This window comes from Rousettus aegyptiacus, unplaced genomic scaffold (genome assembly GCF_014176215.1).
Source record: "Rousettus aegyptiacus isolate mRouAeg1 unplaced genomic scaffold, mRouAeg1.p scaffold_m13_p_11, whole genome shotgun sequence".
Lineage (NCBI taxonomy): Eukaryota > Metazoa > Chordata > Mammalia > Chiroptera > Pteropodidae > Rousettus > Rousettus aegyptiacus.
The window spans coordinates 42,249,887-42,270,690 of NW_023416286.1; the positions used below are offsets into that span (position 1 = coordinate 42,249,887).

At 46.1% G+C, this 20,804-nt stretch overlaps 2 protein-coding genes across 2 annotated transcripts; both read right to left on the minus strand.

Moving 5' to 3' along the window:
- Positions 1-2,995: 2,995 nt before the first annotated feature.
- GOT1L1 (glutamic-oxaloacetic transaminase 1 like 1) lies at positions 2,996-8,875 on the minus strand. The gene is made up of 9 exons (XM_016155231.2): positions 6,888-8,875; positions 6,066-6,247; positions 5,649-5,760; positions 5,287-5,396; positions 4,981-5,073; positions 4,735-4,885; positions 4,090-4,255; positions 3,429-3,571; positions 2,996-3,171 (listed from the first exon to the last, which is right to left on the minus strand). Exons 1-9 carry the CDS (start codon positions 7,000-7,002, stop codon positions 2,996-2,998), a joined length of 1,248 nt encoding a protein of 415 aa, XP_016010717.2. The 5' UTR covers positions 7,003-8,875.
- A 5,467-nt stretch (positions 8,876-14,342) lies between these two features.
- On the minus strand, positions 14,343-20,005 carry ADRB3 (adrenoceptor beta 3). Its single transcript, XM_016155293.2, has 2 exons — positions 18,703-20,005; positions 14,343-18,013 (listed from the first exon to the last, which is right to left on the minus strand). Exons 1-2 carry the CDS (start codon positions 19,935-19,937, stop codon positions 17,986-17,988), a joined length of 1,263 nt encoding a protein of 420 aa, XP_016010779.2. The 5' UTR covers positions 19,938-20,005; the 3' UTR covers positions 14,343-17,985.
- Positions 20,006-20,804: the final 799 nt, after the last annotated feature.

The following is a 20,804-nucleotide window of genomic DNA, read 5'->3' on the forward strand; positions in this document are numbered from 1 at the left end:
GCGTCCCTTTCTTTTACTACTAGATCTTGTGGGACCCACGGCCGACTGAAAAGGGGAGAAAGCAGCCAAAGAAATGCAGGGTAAAGCTTGGTGCGCACACCCACAAACTGCTCGGGCACCTGCACCCGCGGAAAAACACGTGGACGCAAGTGCCGGGGATCCTCCGGGACCCTCTGGAGTCCCAGTGCGTCCCCGCGGGCAGAACCTCAGAGTTCCCAGGCAACTTCAGAGCAGATGCTCCTGACTACGGAGATCCTCAGCAGGTCGCGGCAGGTCGCGGCAGGTCTCCGGGCATTACTGCATTCTGGAGCCCTCCTCCCCAGCATACACACACCAGACTCTTGAATAAGTCTGGGGTAGCCGGGTTCACGTCGGCCAGCTGTCAGGAGTGACAGGGAGGAATCTGACTGTCAATCACTTCCGAAAAGGCGAATCCGCAGTGTCTGTGTAGAAGCCGCCTGGAGGCCCCCCACCCCCACCCCCCGCAGCGTCACCTGGCCTTTCTGCAGCCACGCGGGCCAACCAATATCCTTAAGCAGCTGGTGGCTCCACATGTCCTTTGGGGTTTTACCCTTCATAAGAAAGGGTATCAACCATTCCGACCCTGCTACCTGTCCCTTTATCTCCTCGTGAGTACCAGCCCCACTGTGGGCAAGATTTCCTCTCCCACAAGGGGACAAAGTTCTGCAGCTCTTCATTCTCCTCAAGGCTTAGGGGACACCGTTAGCTCTGGGCGCACACATACCCTGGAGGCTCCTCTGGGCCCAAGCAGTCTCCCTCTGGGTTTGCTCTGGGCGCTTATTATCGCCTCAGGATTAGGTTCAAGAGGACTTGTGGAGCGAGAATGAAGGGATCATGGGAGCAGCCGGGATGGAGGAAGGCAGCACCATAGCAGCAGTCAGGGCACCAAGCACGAGGACTCCTCACCCCTTACCTTGGGTAAGATCTTGGTTGGGCAGGTTACCGATGCTCGCCAAGACTGTAAAATGAGGATGATAGTAATAATAACAACCTAACTCTTTGAATTGTTATGAGTATTAAAGGAGATGATGGACATAAAGCACTTAGAACAGTACAGCTCCAGGTAAGTACTCAACAACAATTAGCTAAAATAATAATGGTCATTATTATGGTCTAGAAAAGTCAGTGTATTTATTGACAATTTACTCAACCTAAGTCCTCCAGCGCCCTAGGCTGGGCTGCAAAGGCGGGAGGCACTCAATATGTTCTATCTTACTGGAAAGACTTGGAAATAATGACCAATCCAGTAGCAATTAGTACCCGAAGAGCCCAGATTGTGGTGTGTAAATACTTTTACCTGCTAAAAGTGATTAGAGGTCTTTTGAGAAATGATCGATTCCAGTTCTGGGGCAGAAAATGTTCAAAATTTTCCTAGACCTTTTTGTTGTGCCAAAAAGTCAAGAAGCTATCAAAGAGTGCTGGGATCGTGCCAAAAGATCTCAGAAATTAATTTTAATTGGCTCCTACAAGTCAAAGATGGGACATTTTAAACATCAATAAGGATAATGTGTGCAGGAGAATAAAATATCAACTAGTTTAAAATGATGAATTCATAAAGATCTTTTTTTAACTGGTAAATTAAGGGAACAAGTCAGGCAGTAATTCTGCCTTTCCTATATAAAATGTACCTCACATTAAGTAAATCACAGTGAGGAGAAATTTCTATTTATAAAAGTATTTCACCCAATAAGTGAATAAATGATGTTAGAATTAGAATATCATCAGTTTACCCCATTAATGAATTAATGGAGCTCGGCAATGATCATCAATGATTGCTAACATCACGGTAAAAAACTAGTATCCCATGCTTCCCAATGAAACACACCACCATCTATGATGTGCCCTTACCAAGACAAAGGAAGCTGGTCAAGTCTCTAATTTAAATTCTTATTTTCAAAATAAACGAGGAGACAGGAATATATTAAATGATACCATGAGGATGAAATTAGCACAATTCAGTTTGTGGGAAACCTTACAGGACAAAAAACCAAGTTCTGTAGTTTTTAAAGAATTTGAGAAAAAATATGAAGGAAACTGTAGATTAAAAGAGACACAAGAGACAAAATAATTATTCTAGTTAACTAAACTTGTATAATAAATCGCTCCAAAACTTTGCATCTTAACATAATATTTGCTCATGAATCTGTAATTTGGGAAGGGCTCTGCAGGACAATTCATCTTTGCTCCATTCAGGTAGCTGGGATGACGTGAAAGTTGGGGGCCGGAATCATCACATCTATATAACCTATTGTGACTTTTTATTACATTCGGATTCAAGATGTTACTTAATCGTTTCATGTGATGAAAGCCATCTCCCAACTAGGGTTCTAGAGAAAAAGGACTGGATTGTACCTGTTTGTTTACATTCCCTTTACTGCCCAGATGCTATGGTTTGAATGTTTCTATTCCCCCAAATTCACATGTTGAAACCTAATCACCAGTGTGGTGGTATTTGGATGTGGTTAGATCATGAGGGTAAGGTAGAGCCCTCATGAATGGGATTAGCACTTTCTCATAAAAGAAGCCACAGAGAGATCCCTCACCCTTTCTGCCATGTGAGGTTTATGAACCAGATGGTGGGCCTTCACCAGACACTGAATCTATTGGTGCCTTGGACTTGGACCTTCCGGCCTTCCGAAATATGAGAAATAAATTTCCGTTGTTTATAAGCCACCCAATCTGTAGTATTTTGTTAGAGCGGCCTGAACAAACTAAGATACCAGATCAGGGCCTTAACATAGTATGTGTTCAATAAGTATGAGATGGTATATGAAGGTAGATATTCTCTTTTTCTCTTCTTTTTACTCCTCTTTGCTGAGGCCAGACCAATGCTTTATAAATAGATGGAGTGAGAGGAGAGAGAGAGAGAGAGAGCGTGAGAGTGAGAGAGAGAGAGAGAGAGCGCTTTGCAGAAAAATGAAATGTATCCGTGAATAATCAGCACAGGATTTTTGCAAAAACTAAAGTTTTTATTCTAACTTGGAGTCACCGACATTCTGAAAACGTCTGAGCCTCTTGTGAAGAGGACAGCCTCGTTGATGCTCTCAGTGACGTAATCTATGTTGTAAGCATTGATACAGGTGAAGTTAATCCGACCATTCTTCGGGATGTAGATATGCTTCTTCTTGACCAGATAGTCCACCTGCTTGGCTGGTGATAATCACAAGGTCTCAGATCCTGGGGTAGCTACCTCTAAATCCCCTCTAAGTAGTCCAGGGTATATTACTGGGGATAGAGAATATCAGCATTTCTGGGGGTTCAGAGGATCTTTAAAGCAGCTCCACTTTCCTCAGGAAAAAAAATCTCAATCTGCTGTGAAGCTAGGGATCATCTACTCAGTGAGGCTTAACGCTCAAATACAAACCCAAGTTCAGAAAGGGGAGAGCTACTCCCTCCTAGACACTTACTGTTAAGTCCAAGATAGCTATGGGTCCCCTTCTGGTTAGTAATGTGATCCCAGGAGCCGGGGGTTCCCAGGAGCCGGAGCTTCTCCTTAACCTTTTCCTTGATCAGCTTGATGTTCTCTACAACCGCTTTCAGACTCTGCTTCCTGCCAAAGGAAGGACAGCAAGAAATTAGAATGTGAGATCTCTCCCCACTCCCAGCCTCCTCATTTCTAGTCCACTCTTTTTTCCTTTCAAAACTCCCCAATCATGGTGCCTGAGGGTGTGCCAGTGGAGCCAGGGCTCTGGGATGGTTATGAATGGAACGGGGGTTTCAGCCAGTATTAATTTAAGTGAACCAAGCAGGCTCTTAGGCAGATTTTGCCAGAGTAGCAAGCCCTTGATGTTTCTTAATCTCCTCCTGCAATCTGGAAGAGTTCAAATAATTCATCAGCCTGTGTCCAAAAAGAATGTCTTATTACCCATGCCCCTAAGGCAGGGAAACACTTGGTACAGCCACTGCCATTGGAACACAGTGCATCCTCAGTAAATGTTAATGAATGAATGGAGTAAAGAGGCAACGTGGACAGGAAGAGATGCGCCCAGCCGAATGCTGTGAATCAGCAAGTCTGTAGGTTTCTAGAGGCTCTGCCCATCCCTTTCTGTTCCCATGCTTTACCCTTACCATGCTTTGTGCAGAGCAGGGTTACAGAGGATGGAGGTGATAATTCGAGCACCTGTGGTAGGAGGACTTAGCCACAGGGCCTGAGCGAAGTTCATCAGCTGGGAAAGGGCGCACAGCAGGAGCTGGTTGTTGAGTGCCACCACAACTAGGACCCCCACTCCTTCATCTGTAGTATTGGGACAGACAGCCTCGTTCTCAGTTTCCTCCACCATTACCAGGGTCTTCCCCTATAACTCTGCCTTAAACCTTGCAGAAGAGAGGGATGACCCTCATCCTGGCCCAGGCAAGCTGATATCCAGGCCCCAGGAAGTTCTCATAGGCTCTTCTTCCATAAAAAGGAACTATAAGTAAGAATCTTAAAGGTGGAAGGGACTTGAAATTTCACTAAATCCTACCTCCTCATCTTATCAATGAAGAAACAGAGGCCTAAGGGGGCAAAGCGATTTAATTGGAGCCAGTTTTAGTAGCTGAGCTGAGACAATACCACAGAACCTGATGTCTCGCTCTTCCCTTGTGCCTCCACACTGCTTTCTCTGGAGGCCTCGGGTCTCTGCACAGGGTAGATGTCAAACACATCGTTTTGTCATGGACATGGCACCACTTCAGCACCAGAACCCCTCCCTTCTCATCCTATCCATACCATACCATAAATGCCAAAATTCCTGGACAGAGACTGGCTGCAGAAGAACTCAAAGCCTCCAGACACAAAGTATTGTAAGAATTTAGTATCTTCTTCCAGGTCACCTGTGGATAAACCTTGATAGGGAATATCAAAAAATGGGAATATCTGCTTGGTCTGTAGGAGAAAAGAAAATTAAAAAACGTTTGAGACCGATGAAGGCGATGGTAGATGGTGAGAGGGAGGAAAGCCAGGAGAGACATCAGCCTCACCTTCATGGTGCCCATCAACTTTGCCCACTGCTGTTGTGACAGCTTGCAGTTGCCAATGTTCCCGATCACAAAGATACAGCCATGCGGGGCCTGCTGCAGGGAGAGACGCTCTCATCAGGCACTCCCCCTACCGAATGGTAATGGTACCACGGCATTTGGAAGAGAAGTAACCCTCTGTGTTGGTTCCTACTAAAGGCAAACCCAAGCCTAGAAAGGGCCTTGGATGACTAGATGGGTGTAGGGAGGAAAGGAAAATAAAAGTATAAATCAGGGCTGGGGAGAAGTTTCTGAGCGGGGCCCCTCTACCTCCAATGCCTCGAGGAGCATATTGGGATTCATGCACAGCTGCTTGGAGTCCCAGAAGGAGTATTCGTAAACTGTAAAGCCCATGCCCTGGAAGACGAGTCCATGCAGTTCTGTGGGAACACAGACCCCCACCAGCTGGTACATGAGAGATGGGGAGGTGGAGGCAGACACACTAGAGAAGGAGCCTGAAAGTCACTGGCCGAAGGTGGGACAGTAACAGGAAAAGCCCACACATAACTGTGGCTTGTCCATTTTTCTCATGACAGAGAGCGAGAAGGGTAACAGTGAAGATTGTAAATGGGGTGGGAATCGAGAACAGAAGACAGGGAACCTCTGTCACCCTCGCCTTGTGTAACACTCACCTTTTTGAGAAGAAATGATGTAAACTGTTTGAGAACCCCAATGCCAAGTTTTAAGGAACTGGGCTCCGAGTTGGAAGGCACCACTGTCACCAACAGTGTGCACACCCCCTACCTGACAGCAAAATAATAAACAGAAATAACACTTTAAAAGAGTAATGGTGATACTGGTACCACCTCAGTTTCTGATCATTCCTTTCTTGAAAGAGCTTGCACATCAACGGTGTGGGCTGGTGCAAAGGGAACTGGCTTTGGATTCTGATGTTGGCTCTGCCATTCAATAACTAACATTTTGGACTCTCTGAGCCTCAGGTGTCAATGCCAAGGGGCCCTCAAATTCCCTTTTAGGTTTAAGATTATGCAATCCCAGATCTTCACTCCCTGTGTCTGGGTGAATAAGAGAGGGGCCCTTCTTCTCACCCTGTTCTCCACAATGACTTGGCTGTACTTTCCAAAGAGGAGTTCCAAGGAGGCCTGGATGAACGATTTCATGCCCATCACCGGCACGTACTCGTAGTTCAGGGAGGGATCCTGTGTAATCTGCAGTCGGAGCTTATGAACCACAGGAGAAACCCAGGGGTGGCCTTCACTGGTCATGCAAACTGTGAGGGGAACCACAGAGGGAGCTCTGGAGGCCTGGCCTTGGGGCCTCCACATCAGGGCTCTGCAAACAGCCTACAAACAATTCATCTGTCCTGGTTTTCTGGGGGCCTGGGAAAAGACAACTTTCCTTTTTTACGCCCTTCATATGAGCAAAATGCTTTTAGTGAATATTTCTTTTTAAGACAACTGAAACCTATGCCACTTTAAAGGGCAAAAATGATATACACTGTGGGAATTATAGATACCTGAGACTAAACAAAGGTAATACTGACTTCCACATGGTTGAAGGCTGGCTGCATATCAAGGGAGTCAATTTGGGGAATCATTCCTCATCAGAAACAGAAGTAGGGGGAAGAGGCTGAATATAGTACAGCACCCATGCAGGCCCCACAGACAGCTGGGAAAGAGGATATAGCTTATATCTAATCTCTGGAAACCCCCAGAGAGGGGCAGAGGGCACAGAATGACTCAAGATGTTTTCTGCTTTTTCCCACTGGGAAATTCTGTTAACAAGAACAGACCGCTCCACTTGTGGAAGCTTGGGCAATCTCCCAATTCCTCTGTGGCAGTGGAATACTATCCTCCTAGAGGCAATTATGATATATTAAGTCTTATACTCCATAACTACTAAGCATCTACCTCTGTAGGCCAGGAACATCTTGTTAGGGAAATCATCTTGTTTGTAGGTTTTTAACAAGCTGCCTTCTAGCTTCTGAACAAGGGGCACATCCATGAACACTGAAAGGGTAGTCATCACTGAGATGAAAGTAGAGCCAAGACTCAGACTCCACTCCTATACTATATCTTGTGGTTCTCCCAAAGCCTTCCTCCAAGCCTAGGCCACAAAGGCCTATCTCTTCCCAGAACCCTGGCAGCTACAATGCAAAGGCCCCAGACAACTGGTCACCAGGGCAACAGAACCCAACTCCCAGTCTCCATGGTGATCCTCAAGGGCTATGAGAATATTCCATGGCATTTGAGGAAAATCCCCTGAGGAGTGGGCTGGGGGAGGGAGTGGGGAGGACCTGGAATTACCAGGCACTTGTTCCTAACTCATCGCCTTCTCTTTTCTGGCCTCAAGTCACTCAATCCAAAATAGCAAACCAGCCCCTTAGAAGATAAGGCAAGGCAGGTGGCTGACGAACCAGGTGAGGCTTCTGCTGCATAAGTAGAAACCTCAGATCCAGTAGTACCTTGACCCTGCAAAGTGAGGGATATGTTTAAAAAGCTTCTACTTTCATTTTACTAAGAGCTCTACATTTTAAAAGGAATAGAAAGAAAGCACAGTTTTCTTCCAAAATGATTTTAATAAAAAGTCCTAAGTTCAGAATGAATATGATTTGTAACTCAGTAAGCCAGTCCTATTTCTCTCAGTTATCCAGGGCCAAGACTTACATTTGGTTAAGCGTTTCAGTGGTGGCAGAGCAGCAAGTGTAGAAGGCAAAGGTCGAGGGTGGAAAGAGTTGGACTCTGTAGGATGAGTCTGCATTTTGCTTTCTTTTTATTCTTTAAAAATAACTTTATGAATGATTGTTATAGACACTTCACCAGCCCTGCTGGTGGGTAAGGCTTACCTTCCCTCGAGAATTGCCCTTGACTGACAGGAGTCTCTTTACCTGGAAACCACCTGGCAGCTTACACCCCCACCAAGAGGGGTAGCTAGACTGCCTGATCTAGGCATACAAAAGGCCAGCCTCTCACCTTGGGGTATCTCTATGACTCAATTTGTACTCCAGGGCCCACCCTCAAATCAGGCCAAAGCTAGACTTGACCTGGGAACTCGTCCTTACATGGCCCCTTCTCCTTCACAATTCTGCTTCCTTTACTCCCTTACAGGTTGTTCCTACAGGGCACTCTCCTAATTACGTGCCCTAAATCCCTTTTTCAGATTGCGCTTCTGGAGAAACCGCCTTGAGATAAATGATTATGAAAGTAATCCCTATTATTGTAGAAAACTTTAAAACTTCAAAAGACTATCATGACGAACACAGATTTCCTACAATCAATCCATAACTACAGTTAACGTTTTGGTATACCCCCCAGTTTTATTTTTTTAATGAGGTTTATTTTAAGATAATCAATATCATATAGACATGTGGTTTTCATCATACTTTCTTCACTTCAGATTTCACTTGTGAGACTTCTAATGTGTGCCAATGAGAACTTTTTATGCTATAGGTAATTTAAAAAGAAACTCAAACTGGCTCAAGCAAGAGAGAGAATTTATTGGCTCTATAACTGGGCAGGCCAGGGTACATCTAACTTTAGTCACAGTTCAATCTGAGGTGTCACAGTGTCATTGAGGTTCCAGTTTCATTCTCTGCAATTTCCTTGGCTCTTCTCTTCTGGAGCTTCAGCTTTGTTCTGGGACTGACTCTGTTCATGAGAGGAAAGGAAATGTAGCACATGTACAAAATGATAGCATTTGAGGTATGTATATTGCAACTTTGTGTGCAAATAAACTAAATGTCAACCACTGAAGGAATATTTAAATTAATAGTGGACTATCCATTATTTTCTTCTGGGGTCTGATTGTGGTCGTGCTTTTGCTCCAAAATCTCCAGTCTACCTATCAATTATGTGAGCTTCCGGATATCCTTTCAATAAATCCTTCCAGAACTTCTGGAGGTAATGTGGGTATTACAAGAATTGGACTTTATGCTATTGGAGGGAGACCTGGGGAAGTGAAGGTCCAGAGGAGAGAGCTGGAGAATCAGAGAAAAATCATTAATCTGGTTGCCTGGAGCACCCATATGTGGATAAATTGGAGCTTGCTGGGAAATCCAAGAAGCCAGACACATCCAGCTACAGGAATGGCAGTGAGAAGGGGGAATGCATGGAGAGGTCTATAAAAAGATATGGTTTCTGTGTAGCTACCACACCTGTGGGTCTGCAGCCAAGTGCCTGGCAGTGGGGCAGGTGCTCAGATGGATGACAGGGTCAAAAGACTGGAAGCAGAGCTGAACGAAAAGCTGTCTGAAGACAAGTCAGAACCCACCTACCACTTCTGCTTCCATATCTCACCCTGGAGTCTTTCAGGTATCAATGGGCATTGCTTTATTCTATCTCTCAAATCTTGAGCAAGTTCCTCTTTTGGAAAACTATAATCTGGAATCTAACAAGGATTTTGGGAAACTGGGTGCACAGATTAACCAAGATGACAAGAGGATTATAAATCACACCACATTTCTCTGATCTTTTTCAGAGCGATAGATTTTGAAAGTTTTATACTCTCTATCTCTAGTCCTTCACCTCCCAAGTTCTACTGACTCCGCTCTGATCAGCATTTCATCACCTCTATACCATTAAAGCTGCTCTTATCAAGGTAACAAATGACAGATCTTAAAGCTGTCATATCCAATGATGTGTTCTCATCTGTCAAATATATATATATACATGTATATATATACATATATATGTGTATGTGTGTATATATATATATATATCCATCTCTGACTTCCCTTCTGACCTATATACTTGGAAATCTAAATGCCTACTTTATATTCCAAGAAATAACTAATAGACTTTTCAAATTTACTGTGTCCAAAAACTAACTCATAGTTTCATATCTCACCCTCCCTTTTTCCTCGTTTTAGTAAGTGGTATGTCCATTCTGCCAGGTGCTCAGGTCAAAAATTTTGGTCTCATCTCTGACTTCTCCCTTTTTTCTCTTGTACGATACATCTAAGCTGTTGACAAACTTTGTCATTTTACCTTGAAACATATCTAGAGTCTGTTCTCTTGATAAAAACTTAGTACTCGGATGAATGGATAGGTGGATGAGCAGAGTGTACAAACCCATGACAGAGAGTACAGTTTGTGTGAAGGTACAAAGACAACAACAACAAAAACATGATCTCATTAGCGAATTTAAGCGTGGTGGAATAAAAGTGGAAGGAAGAGTGATGGGAAATCAAGTTAGAAAGGTAGGCACTGTACATCTAATGCCAAGCCTTTATGTTAAGAGGTCTGGATCTTACCCCAAATGCTTTAGGAACCCATCGAATGATTTTTAAGAGAGGAAATGACCTTGTCAGATAGATCTCCTTGGGAGCTTGTGGAGGATGAATTAGAGTGAAGCCAGAACTAGGTAGGGAGGCCAAGTGGAGACTAATTTAGTAAATTCAGTCAGGATGAAGACCTGAGCTATGGTAGTGGCTATTGCCAGATGTCCTGCATAGAAATACCAGGCATCGAACCAGGCCTGGAAAGAGATGTTGGTGGGCCTAGGTAGTTCTGAAAAATATCTGCTTAATTTAAACAGTATCCTAGTTACAATAATATTTCCACCTATTTTTGTGCCACTTTTATACCTCCTCTCTGTTTTTTTAAAGAAACATGTTTTTCATTACATGTTTGGAAACTCCAGTACCAGACCACCCCGGTCAATACTAGCAAGCCAGCAGCCCTACCAAGAGGATGGGCATAAAGGGAGTTAGGGGTAAGAACTAGTTTGCTCTTAAGGTTAGTTCTTCCCTGAGAAAACAAGGGGAAACCATCACACAGCTAGGCTATGAGCTGAGGTTGTCGGAGTAGTGAAGTTCACCATCAGCCGCACACATTTCTCCTTCACCAGAGATGGTAAGAATTCCTCCATTGGAAAGGCAGCTGCCTATGACTCACTCCTTCTCCAGCCTCTCTCCTTGAGGTTCTGGGAGAGTGTTCCAACACCATTTCGACTTGGTGTTGGAACCCTTGGGCCCAAGGGGAGGCCTTAGAGGAAAGGCTTATTCACAGGATCCGATGACTGGAAGGGAAACCAGAGACACTGTGGGTGGCTCTGAGCTGATGCAAAGCTCTCCCATCCCCACTTCTCTCTTCTCTGAGAAGACATGACTGATTCCTTCTCCCTTTTGGGAATACCAACAGCAGAAGCAATAATGTTTCATTTTGTTTCCTGCTACAGAGATTTTGAGAACCATGTTTGCCATGCCTTTGCATTACAAAGTCTGGCACCTCCCTTGCAGCTCAGAAATGAAAACGGGTTCCGAAACTTCAGCTCCTAATTTTCTTAAAAGGTGTGTGTGGGCCAAGGTATTATAAGACGACTGGTCATTCCCTCAGAAGTAAAGGACGGAGACTGAGAGAGCCTGTTCCTGGGACACCCAAGCAAGAGTCCCCAGGAGGACTTTGGAGAAACTAGTAGACCAGAGCAGATCATGGGATCTTTCTAAGCTCATGGTCCCATTTTATTTTTGCTTCTGGTGGGAAACCTTTAAAAACAGAGTAAGACTGTTAGGAAAAAAACCTTAGGCAGGATTGTGCAGTGAGTCTATATTCATTTTCTACTGTCATATAACAAATTACCACAAACTTAGCAGCTTAGAACAACACACATTTATTATCTCACAGTTTCCATGTGTGAGGAGTCTGGGTATGAGATAGCTGGGTCATCTGCTCGGGGTCCCACCAGGATGCAGTGAAGATGTCAGCCAGGGCCACAGTCCCATCTAAGGTTCACGTTCTTCCTACTCACATGCTTGTTGGCAGAATTCATTTCTTGTAGCTGTAGAACTCATGGTGGCTAGCTTTCTGAAGGCCAGCGGAGTGTCTCTCTGACTTCTTCTGTCTCTGACCTCTGACCTTCCTTTAAGAGGCTCACCTGATTAGGCCCACCAAGGATTATCTCCCTTTTAATTAAGTCAACTGATTAGGAATCTTAATTACACCTTTGAAATCCCTCTGCCACATAACATAATATAATTGCAGAAGTAATATCCCATCACCTTTGTCATATCCTGTATGTTAGGATCAAATTACAGGTTTGACCCACATTTAAGGGGAAAAGGTTACACAAGACCATGGTTTATTGGGGATCATCTCAGATTTCCGCCTACTACAGAGTTCTAAAGCTTCTGGAGAGAACAGCCCTTCCCTGAAGGGTAACTGCTGTGAATGACAATCTTGCGAACCCAGAACTCTCAGTTAAAGGGTCCACAAATATCTCTCTCACTGTAGTGGGTTGAATAGTGGCCCCCAAAATATATATCTACCTGAACCCTCTTAATGTTTCCTTATTTGGAATAAAGATTTTTGCAGATATAACTAAGATTAGGATCTTGGGATGAGATCATCCTAGATTAGAGCAGGCCCCAAATCCAATGATATGTATCTTTATAGAAGACAGAAAGGGAGAAGACACATGGAAACACAGGACAGTGAATACAGAGGTAGAGATATGTCTATAAGCCAAGGAATGACAAGAATTGCCAGAGCCACAGAAGCTAGGATTGCACAGATTCTTCTTCAGACCTTTCAGAAGGAACCAGCCTTATTGACACATTGATTTCAGACTTCTGGGCTCCAGAACTTTGGAAGAATAAATTTCTGCTTTTTGAAGCCAACAAGGTTGTGGTAATTTTTGTAGAGGTCTTGGGAAACCAATACATTCACTGATCATTGTCAAGAAGATGGACTTTGTAGTCTCAGGTGCAACATAAACTCAGACTCTGCAAAGATGCCAGTTTTTAAAGATCAGAGGTATCCTTAGAGGCACCAGAGCAAGGCAGCTTTGTAACCCAACCTACATTCATCACAGAATGTAAGAAGATACCCATTTACTAAAACCCTCTTTTATCATCTCCTTATTGATGTATTTATTTGATTCAGCTGCTGTTTGAAAAAAAAATGTTAAAATAACTGTGTCTTTCAACATGATAAAAATTTCTCTTTCATTTCAGTGCAGGGCTAAAATGATGGCTCTACACTGTTGGACACCCAGCCTTCTCCTATGTGGTTCTTCTGCTATCTGCAACACACAGTTGCCAACTTATGACCTAAGGTGGAGGCTTCAGTTCTAATCTGCATCCCAACCAGTGGGAAGGGGAGAAATGGAAGTGAGGGACCAACCCTTCCCCTTTGATGGCTGACCTGGAAGCTGGACACCGCAGTTAGCTAGAACTAGCCACATAGTCACAATTAACTGCAAGTGAAGCTGCAATGTGTCTTTAGTGAGGCCATGTACCTAGCTAAAACTTAGGGGTTTTATTACTAAAGGAAGAAGGGAAGAATGGAGAATGGATAGCAACCTCTGCCCACAGGAGATAACAAACACAGGTCTGACTTATCAGTGGCCTCTCCAATCTGGGACCCATAGAGACGGGCGGAAAGACCTAGAAACAGAAATTCAGGAAAGGAAGCACTTCCACACCCTTTCTGACTGATTACAGGATGAAACAGAGCCTTGGGAACATGGGGAATGACAGGAATAAGATGAGCATAAAAAGACTAGCTGTGATAGTGTTTATCCTTCCCCATCATACCACCTGTGTGGGTCGAATTGTGTCACCATATAAGATATGTTGCAGTCCTAACCCCCAAAACCTGTGAATGTGACCTTATTTGGAAATAACAGTCTTTGTCGATGTAATCAGGTTAAAATGAAGTCTTCCCAAGTTAGGTTGGGCCCTCATCCAATGACTGGTAGCCTTATAAGAAGAGATAAGTTTGGACACAGATACATAAGGGAAGAAAGACATGCAAAGATGGAGGCAGAGGTTAGAGTGATGCAGCTACAAGCCAAGCAACCAAGCACGGCTGCGAACATCAGAAGCCACAGAGGCAAAGAGACATTCTTCCCCTAGAGCCTTCAGAGAGAGCATGATCCTTTGGACTTCTAGCCTCTAGAACAGTCAGAGAAATACGTTTCTATTTGTGGTCATTTGTTATGACAGCCCTAGCAAACTAATACACCATCTCCCTTTTCTAGTTCCTTAGGGCCCCCTTCTAATGAACCCCTACTACAACGTCCCAAAAAGCACTGACATCTGGAAGTACCCTCTGTCCTAAACCTTCTGTCAGTCTTTAAGATTTGGCTCATTATAAATGCTGCATGGGCAATGATAAGGTGAGCGAACCAGGACCAAAATGTTGGGCACAGGCTAGACCAGGGTCTGAATGTGAAAAGAGAGTCAGAGGGAAAGATGTGCAGTGACATAAATAGGAAACTAGTGGAAGCAGTCTGAGGTAGGGAGGAACCTGAAGAAGAAAGACCAGGTAGGACATGTCTACAATGACCAAAGACAAGTGGGTTTAAGATCCAGGCTGTCCACAGAAGTGGAGCCATACAAAGATCAAAGCCAGGAGACCTGGGACTAGTCCCAGCTCCATACTTTAATGACACCACTTACACTGGAAGAGCCCCTTCATTTTTCAAACAATCCTTATATAGTTTCTCATTTGGTCTTCAAAACCAGCCTGCATGAGCTGATTAGGGCAATGATAAAAATCTCCTTTGATTTGCAGGCAAACAAGATGTCAGAGATGCTAAATAAGTTGTTCAGTGTCACAAAACTGATTATTGGCAGTGTGTGTAGAGAAAAGAAAATGAACTTTGGAGTCTGGTAGACTGAATTAGAATCGACACAAGCAAATTATTTTATTTCTATGAGTCTATTTTTTTAAATTTAGTGTCACAACACTAAATTATAAAATTTGTAGCACACTTCTTGCAATCATAGTTGTTGGGGCTTGATAAATAATCATTTCCTTTTTCTTCCCTTTCTTTGTTTTCCAGCTCTGAATTCTGTGTTCTTTATAATACCAACCACCATGTTGCCTTTCACTTACTAAAGTAATCTTGACTACTCAAAATTCACCTCTCTATAAGTTAGGTTCTTCATCTGTTTTATAAAAAGATTGGACTAAATCATTTCTATGGTCTTTTCCAGTTCTGATAGTCCATGACCTTATGAAAACAGCAGCTCTCACTACTGGTCTGTCTAGTCAACAGACCAACATTGCCAAGTCTACACTGTTGTACCTCTCATCACCATCAGGAGGCGCCTAGCACCACATAAGGCTTGAGTGGAGCAGATGCTGAAGGTGCTAAATTCTGCCTAGGACTTCACAGACCTTTAGTGGAACCAGCTGTCCCAGTCAACCTCATTCCCCTTCTAAAGGCAAGAAAGGAGAGAAAGGTTTATTTTCCATTTATTTTATAGAAGAGGAAAGCATGTTGATTTTCATTAATCTTATAATAGAATGTGCTATGAAAGATTAGATAATCTTCTGGAGTTTCTGCTAATGAAATTGAGCTGTACATTATGCCCCAACTGCTCATTAATTGGTTCAAAGCAGACTATATTCAGGGCTTTTTATATGTGGGTGGGCAAGAGCACTTAGCAGTTCTCCCCACCGCAGGCCCCCACTTCTCTGCACGGACACACAAACAGAGACATACTCCACTGAGAGTTCCGAGAGGGAACCTGGATCTTTGGCTTTCAGGTCGGAATATAAAAGAGCACTATTTCCTGTGCCCTGAGGACAAGAGGGAGAAGCTGCTCCTTCTCTATAAGGGTTGAGGAATGAAGTTGATGCGGAATTACAGCCTTGCAACTGCTCATGAAGACCACAGACTGCACTTATCACTGTTCCCCAGAAGGATCTACCACAGGGAGGGTAGCTAATTCTGCCTGCTCCTCAGCAGTTCCACCTGATGGAGAAGGTAGGTCACCTCTGGGAAACTCAGTCACTCCTCATTCTTTCTCCCCCAACTAAGCCCCCTTCTCCCAGTCATTTCTGCCACATGCTCAGCCCCTGCTAAAAGACTCTGGCAAAGCCAGGGATTCCACAGCCTCTTTCGTTCTCAATGGTCTGTTAGTCTTCACATCTCTAGGTTTAGAGGATGATTGTTTGTCTTCCACAGTTCAAGTGCTCAGGCCTCGTGCTAGCAAAAGCAGCCTGCTCTCCATCCAAGGATGTAAATCTTTTTCAGCCTGACACCTGGCCACAAGTTACTAGAGAAATGACCAGAGCGGCTGCCTCTCTGTCTGTCAGATACACTGGTGACAATTCACAGATGGAGTACACAGCCCCAGTGCAAGTTTAAACACTTCAAAGGAGTCTGACAGCTGGCACACGGGTGTATGTCAAGTAAGACTCAAGCAGTATGAGTTCCTGGATGATGTTCAAGGACAATTCTACAAACCAAAACCCCCCTCCCCCACAAAATCATCCTTCTCCCCTGTCCAGGACTAATTGGGCAACTTTTCTCAGTGATGTTGGGAAAATATTAACAGATGATGAGAAGAGGCCCTCTTATTTGTCCCTAGGCCAAAGCAAGACTTCCTTCTTCACTAAGCATTCAAAAGTTGAGTCTTTGCCAAGAAACCTTCCACACCTCAGACAGCAGAGCTCTCACACTGCTCTGGGTTGAAAAAGAGAAAGTCATCTTTGGTATGCAAATATCCTAAGAAGTAAAATCTGGTCTCCTGGAGAAAAGTGAGCAGCCTAGGCCAGGTCCAATTCACAGGGAATAGCCATATGTGGAAATTCACCAAGCTTATCCTCAGGGCAGATTGAAGTTTTATAACTCTGGAGCCCCTGAACCTAGCAAATGCATCTGTTATATAGCACACTAAATTTTTTCTGATTTACAAGCTGTCCTATAAATCAATGGCCTCTGCTCATGGAGTTTAAATGAGAACTCAAAAAATAATCTAGTGATTTCCATAGTAATTTTCTTTCTACAGAAAACTGCCTGTTTAGGTTCATAAAAATTGGAATAAGGAAAGAAATTGTCAATTGGCTCAAACTTGTAACTCCAGTTTTACTTCCGGAGGGTAATATAGATTTCTGCAGTCCAGAAAAGGGAGTGGGAAGGTAGAGGTTATGAAAAGAATGGCAAATGTCAGAATATATTTATAACCTGAGACATTTTCCCAACACAAACAATCCTTTGTGCCTCCAGAAACACACAGCACAGAACAAAACTGGTTCCTGCTGGCAGCAGGATCTTAGGAAGCCACCACTGGCTTATAGCATGAGAGCTCACATATGTGCCCTGATCCTGAACCCAGCAAACCCAAACCATGGGCACTTCACTCAAGTCCTATAGGTAGCATGGCCTTGTACTCATTTGAACTGAATTTCTGGACTTTGGGAAAGGGTGGGGTGGCAGGAGTGTCAAAGGCTCAATCAAGCTTGCTGCCCTTTACCCAGATAGATGTTTCATTTTTGTTTCATAAGGATTAAGAAGAAAGGGACAGGGACTAGTCCTAATATATTGCTCCCATCAAAAGCCAGTTCTAGAAGGGAATAAGTAGATTATGAAATGAAAACATATGGAGAAAAAAGAGGGCAATGGATGAACCGCATTAAGTAATATTTATTAAGTTGATTTTAAAAGGAAAAGAAAGTATCTGTTCTAATGGATCACCTCACTGTGAACCCTGGAGTCCCCAAAACCCTGAAGAAGCCCTTCTGACAGTGCTGTGAGGTAGATCAGAGCTGTTCTATGTCTAAAGTGAGGGAGGCTGGTGCTTAGAGAGCCATAGTGAGGAAGCCAGGACCTCGTTTAGCTTCCTGCTCTCAGCCTGGGCTGCCAAGCCTAGAGAACACTGAGTGGTTCATCAGGTCTCAGCAGCAGAATAGAACAAGGGGTGCTCTCTCTGCCGGAAGCACATGCATACAAGCGAACAAGGTGACGGGTGCCCTGCCAAAGAGCCTAGCTCCTCCACTGGCAGCAGAGCACAGGCAGCCGGGTTCTCCAGCTGCTGAGGTAGTGATGAAGTTCAAGGGTGGGGTTTAGAAAACCTCTCAGAAAGAGAGGATGGTGAAAACCCACTCGGTAAGGAGTCCCCTCCCCCAGTCAGTTCCTACCTCCCCATCACATGGCCCAGTCATCAGGTTCTGGAGGGCAGAGTTTTCCAGCTGGGAAACTCCACAGGGCTCATTCTAAACAGAGGCCAGAGTTTTCCAAAGGTTCTGGATCAATGGAGCTGTTGTTTCTTGTCCTTCAAGGCCTAAAAAATTCCCAGGAAGTCCTGGAAAAAAAAAAATGGAGATAACATATCTTGGGAGAGGGGGTCACAGGGTGAGGACAGGTGCATTAGTAGGAGAGAGTGAAGGTCACAGACCCTGCAAAACATAAGCAATTGCACAAAAACATGGGGGCTCCACCCAGCCACAAACCTACTGGGACTCTGACCCAGCCCTGTTTCTACCACGTGGACGAATTAGCTCTCACTGGTTCCTCACTCCTATTTATCCTTCATACTCAAAGTGGATTTTCACCTTTACAGCTACCAAACCTTTCAAAGAAACCAGAGCTGAGGCCAAGGGTTTGGGAGGGCCTCCAGTCTTTTCTGCCAAGTCAAAGCCAGTCCAAGTGGTGGCAAGAAATCTGGGCGGCCATAGAACTGAGCTAGAAAACCAAAATTTGAGCTGACCCTGAGGGCCAGAGGCCTGGGGCACAGCAGCACTTTCCCAGCGCACATCCTGGGCCGTTCTCTCTCCTTTGCGTCCGTCCTCGGGCAGGGTGGGCCAGGTGTGGGAAAAGAAAGGACCCTGGCTTTCATTTTGGTTCCCTACTCCATGTACCCCTTCTCTCAATACGGAGTCCCTCCTCAACCTCGCCTTCTCTTACCGAATCCCAAACTCAAAAAATTGACCAGAGGAGACACCGAATGCTTCCTGATCCCGAGCTGCCTGTCCCTTTGCCTCGGTTACCTACCCGTCCAGCGGTGGGCACTGCCTGGACACCGCGGGGCTGCTCAGTGTCTCAGGGGTGCCGGAAGGGTCGCGGGACGCGGAGACGGCGGCGCGGCGCTGCTCCCGCCTGCAGCGGCACAGCAGACGGCGGAAGGCGCTGCGAAAGTCAGGACTGCGGCAGTAGATGAGCGGATTGAAGGTAGAGTTAGCATAGCCTAACCAGTTAAGGGCGAGGAAAGCTTTACTGGGAACCAGAGAGGGGCCTCCAAGAGCGCGCACCACGTTGGCCACAAAGAAGGGCAACCAGCAAAGAGTGAAGGTACCCATGATGAGACCCAAGGTGCGCAGCGCCCGGTGTTCGCGGAGAGGCAGAAGGCGCGCCGGCCGCTGACCGTAGGGGTGCACCCCTGCAGGCGAAGCGCACGGCCTCGCCGGGGCTGGAGACGGAGAGCGAGACGCTGCTGGAGACGGAGAGCGAGACGGGGACGGCGGAGACTCCTCCGGCGGGAAGCGGCCCAGCTCCCGGCGCAGCAAGCGCAGTTGGCGCGTAGCCACGACGAAGACTCGCGCGTAGACGAAGAGCATCACAAGCAGCGGAAGGTAGAAGGAGACGGAGGAGGACAGCAGCGCGTAGGGCATGTTGGCGGCGAAGGCGCAGCAGCGCGGATTGGAATGGCAGCGCTGCGCCTCAGCGTCCGCCCCCATGCGCCACCATTTGCTCATGATCGGCGCAAATGACACCGCGGCGGACACGAACCACACGAGGACCACGGCTACCCGGGCGCGGCTTTTGGTGACCAGCGTGCCGTAGCGCAGCGGGTTGGTCACGGCCAGGTAGCGGTCCACCGCCAGGGCGCACAAGGTTTCGATGCTGGCGGTAACGCACAGCACGTCCACTGAGGTCCACAGCTCGCAACCAGTTGCGCCTAGGGGCCAGTGACCAGTCAGCGCCAAGGTGGCCCCCGGCGGCACTACCAGGAGTCCCACCACCAGGTCGGCTGCGGCCAGAGAAGTCACGAATACGTTGGTCGTGGTCTGGAGTCGCGAGGTCCGGGCGATTGCCACGATTACCAGCAGGTTGCCTCCCACGGTGGCCAACACCGCCAGCGCCAACAGTGCCCCCGCCAGTGCCACCGCCCACGGCACCCCTGGCAGCCCGCTCGTGTTGGCAGTATTGGGCGCCAGGGTGGGGGCATCCGGCCACGAGGCCAGAGAGCTGTTCCTGTCAGGCAACGGAGCCATTCCCGCGTCGCGCATGGGGCGAGAGGGAAGGAGGGAAGGGGGGTCCCAGCTCACTCGGCTCAGGGGAGGAGGGGACAGCGGGGCGTGGGAGCGATTTCCCCGGCCTGGGCCATCTTCCCTACTTGACTGGGAGAAAAGGCTCAGCCACCCCCCCTCCTTTGGTGCCACTGCTTTGCTGGGGGGAGTGGCGGCCCTTAAAGGGGCAGCGGCCAATAGTCTCAACTCTGGGCGTCAGAAGAGGAATTGGAGAGTGGGAAGGGAAGCGAGATGAATGCCTGACTTTTCCTTTAACCAAATCTGAAATACGGTGGCCCTGACTTCTCTGGTACGATGTGTCCACGCCTTCCATGACCAGCTTCACACCCTCAGCACAGCTTTGGTCTGCACTGATTTCCTGGCCTCCCCGCTTTCTCGCTTGAGGTATCAGAGGAAAAGGTAACCCTTTTCAACCACAGGAGCCCCTCAGCTACTTGGGCGCCCTCCACTAAGACATTTTAAGTTAAGTAATAGAGGGAAGCCAGTATCCTCTCTTGGGAGGGTACTCTATCCTCCTAAGTATCCTCTCCTCTCCCAAGACCTCAGTTCCAATGAGATTTGTCCCCTTTCCCTTGTATTTAACTTACACGCCCCCCCCCTACTTCCCACCCCCCCTCCCATCCCCCACCCCAGTTTTCTCATCTGGCTTTTTTCCCCAGCTACTGGGGAAATTTACCGCTTTTTTTTTTTTTTCAGGAGTGTGTCATTGCTTGCTCATCTGAATTTCAATTTGGCCTATCGTAGTGTGGAGTGATGAGAGTTTCAATTTCTCTATCTTCCGCATTCCACAATGCCCCTTCCACACACCTTTCCACCTTGAAATTTTCTAGACGAGCCTCTTCTCTT

Excerpts from the sequence above, each read along its gene's own strand:
- GOT1L1 (XM_016155231.2), bottom strand. The coding sequence starts at position 7,002 with ATGACTACCCTTTCAGTGTTCATGGATGTGCCCCTTGTTCAGAAGCTA. Across the intron at positions 4,886-4,980 it reads AGTTGATGGGCACCATGAAG|ACCAAGCAGATATTCCCATT; the intron begins GTGAGGCTGATG and ends TTTCTCCTACAG. Across the intron at positions 3,172-3,428 it reads TAGCTATCTTGGACTTAACA|CCAAGCAGGTGGACTATCTG; the intron begins GTAAGTGTCTAG and ends GATTATCACCAG.
- ADRB3 (XM_016155293.2), bottom strand. The coding sequence starts at position 19,937 with ATGCGCGACGCGGGAATGGCTCCGTTGCCTGACAGGAACAGCTCTCTG. Across the intron at positions 18,014-18,702 it reads CAGTGCCCACCGCTGGACGG|GACTTCCTGGGAATTTTTTA; the intron begins GTAGGTAACCGA and ends TTTTTTTTCCAG.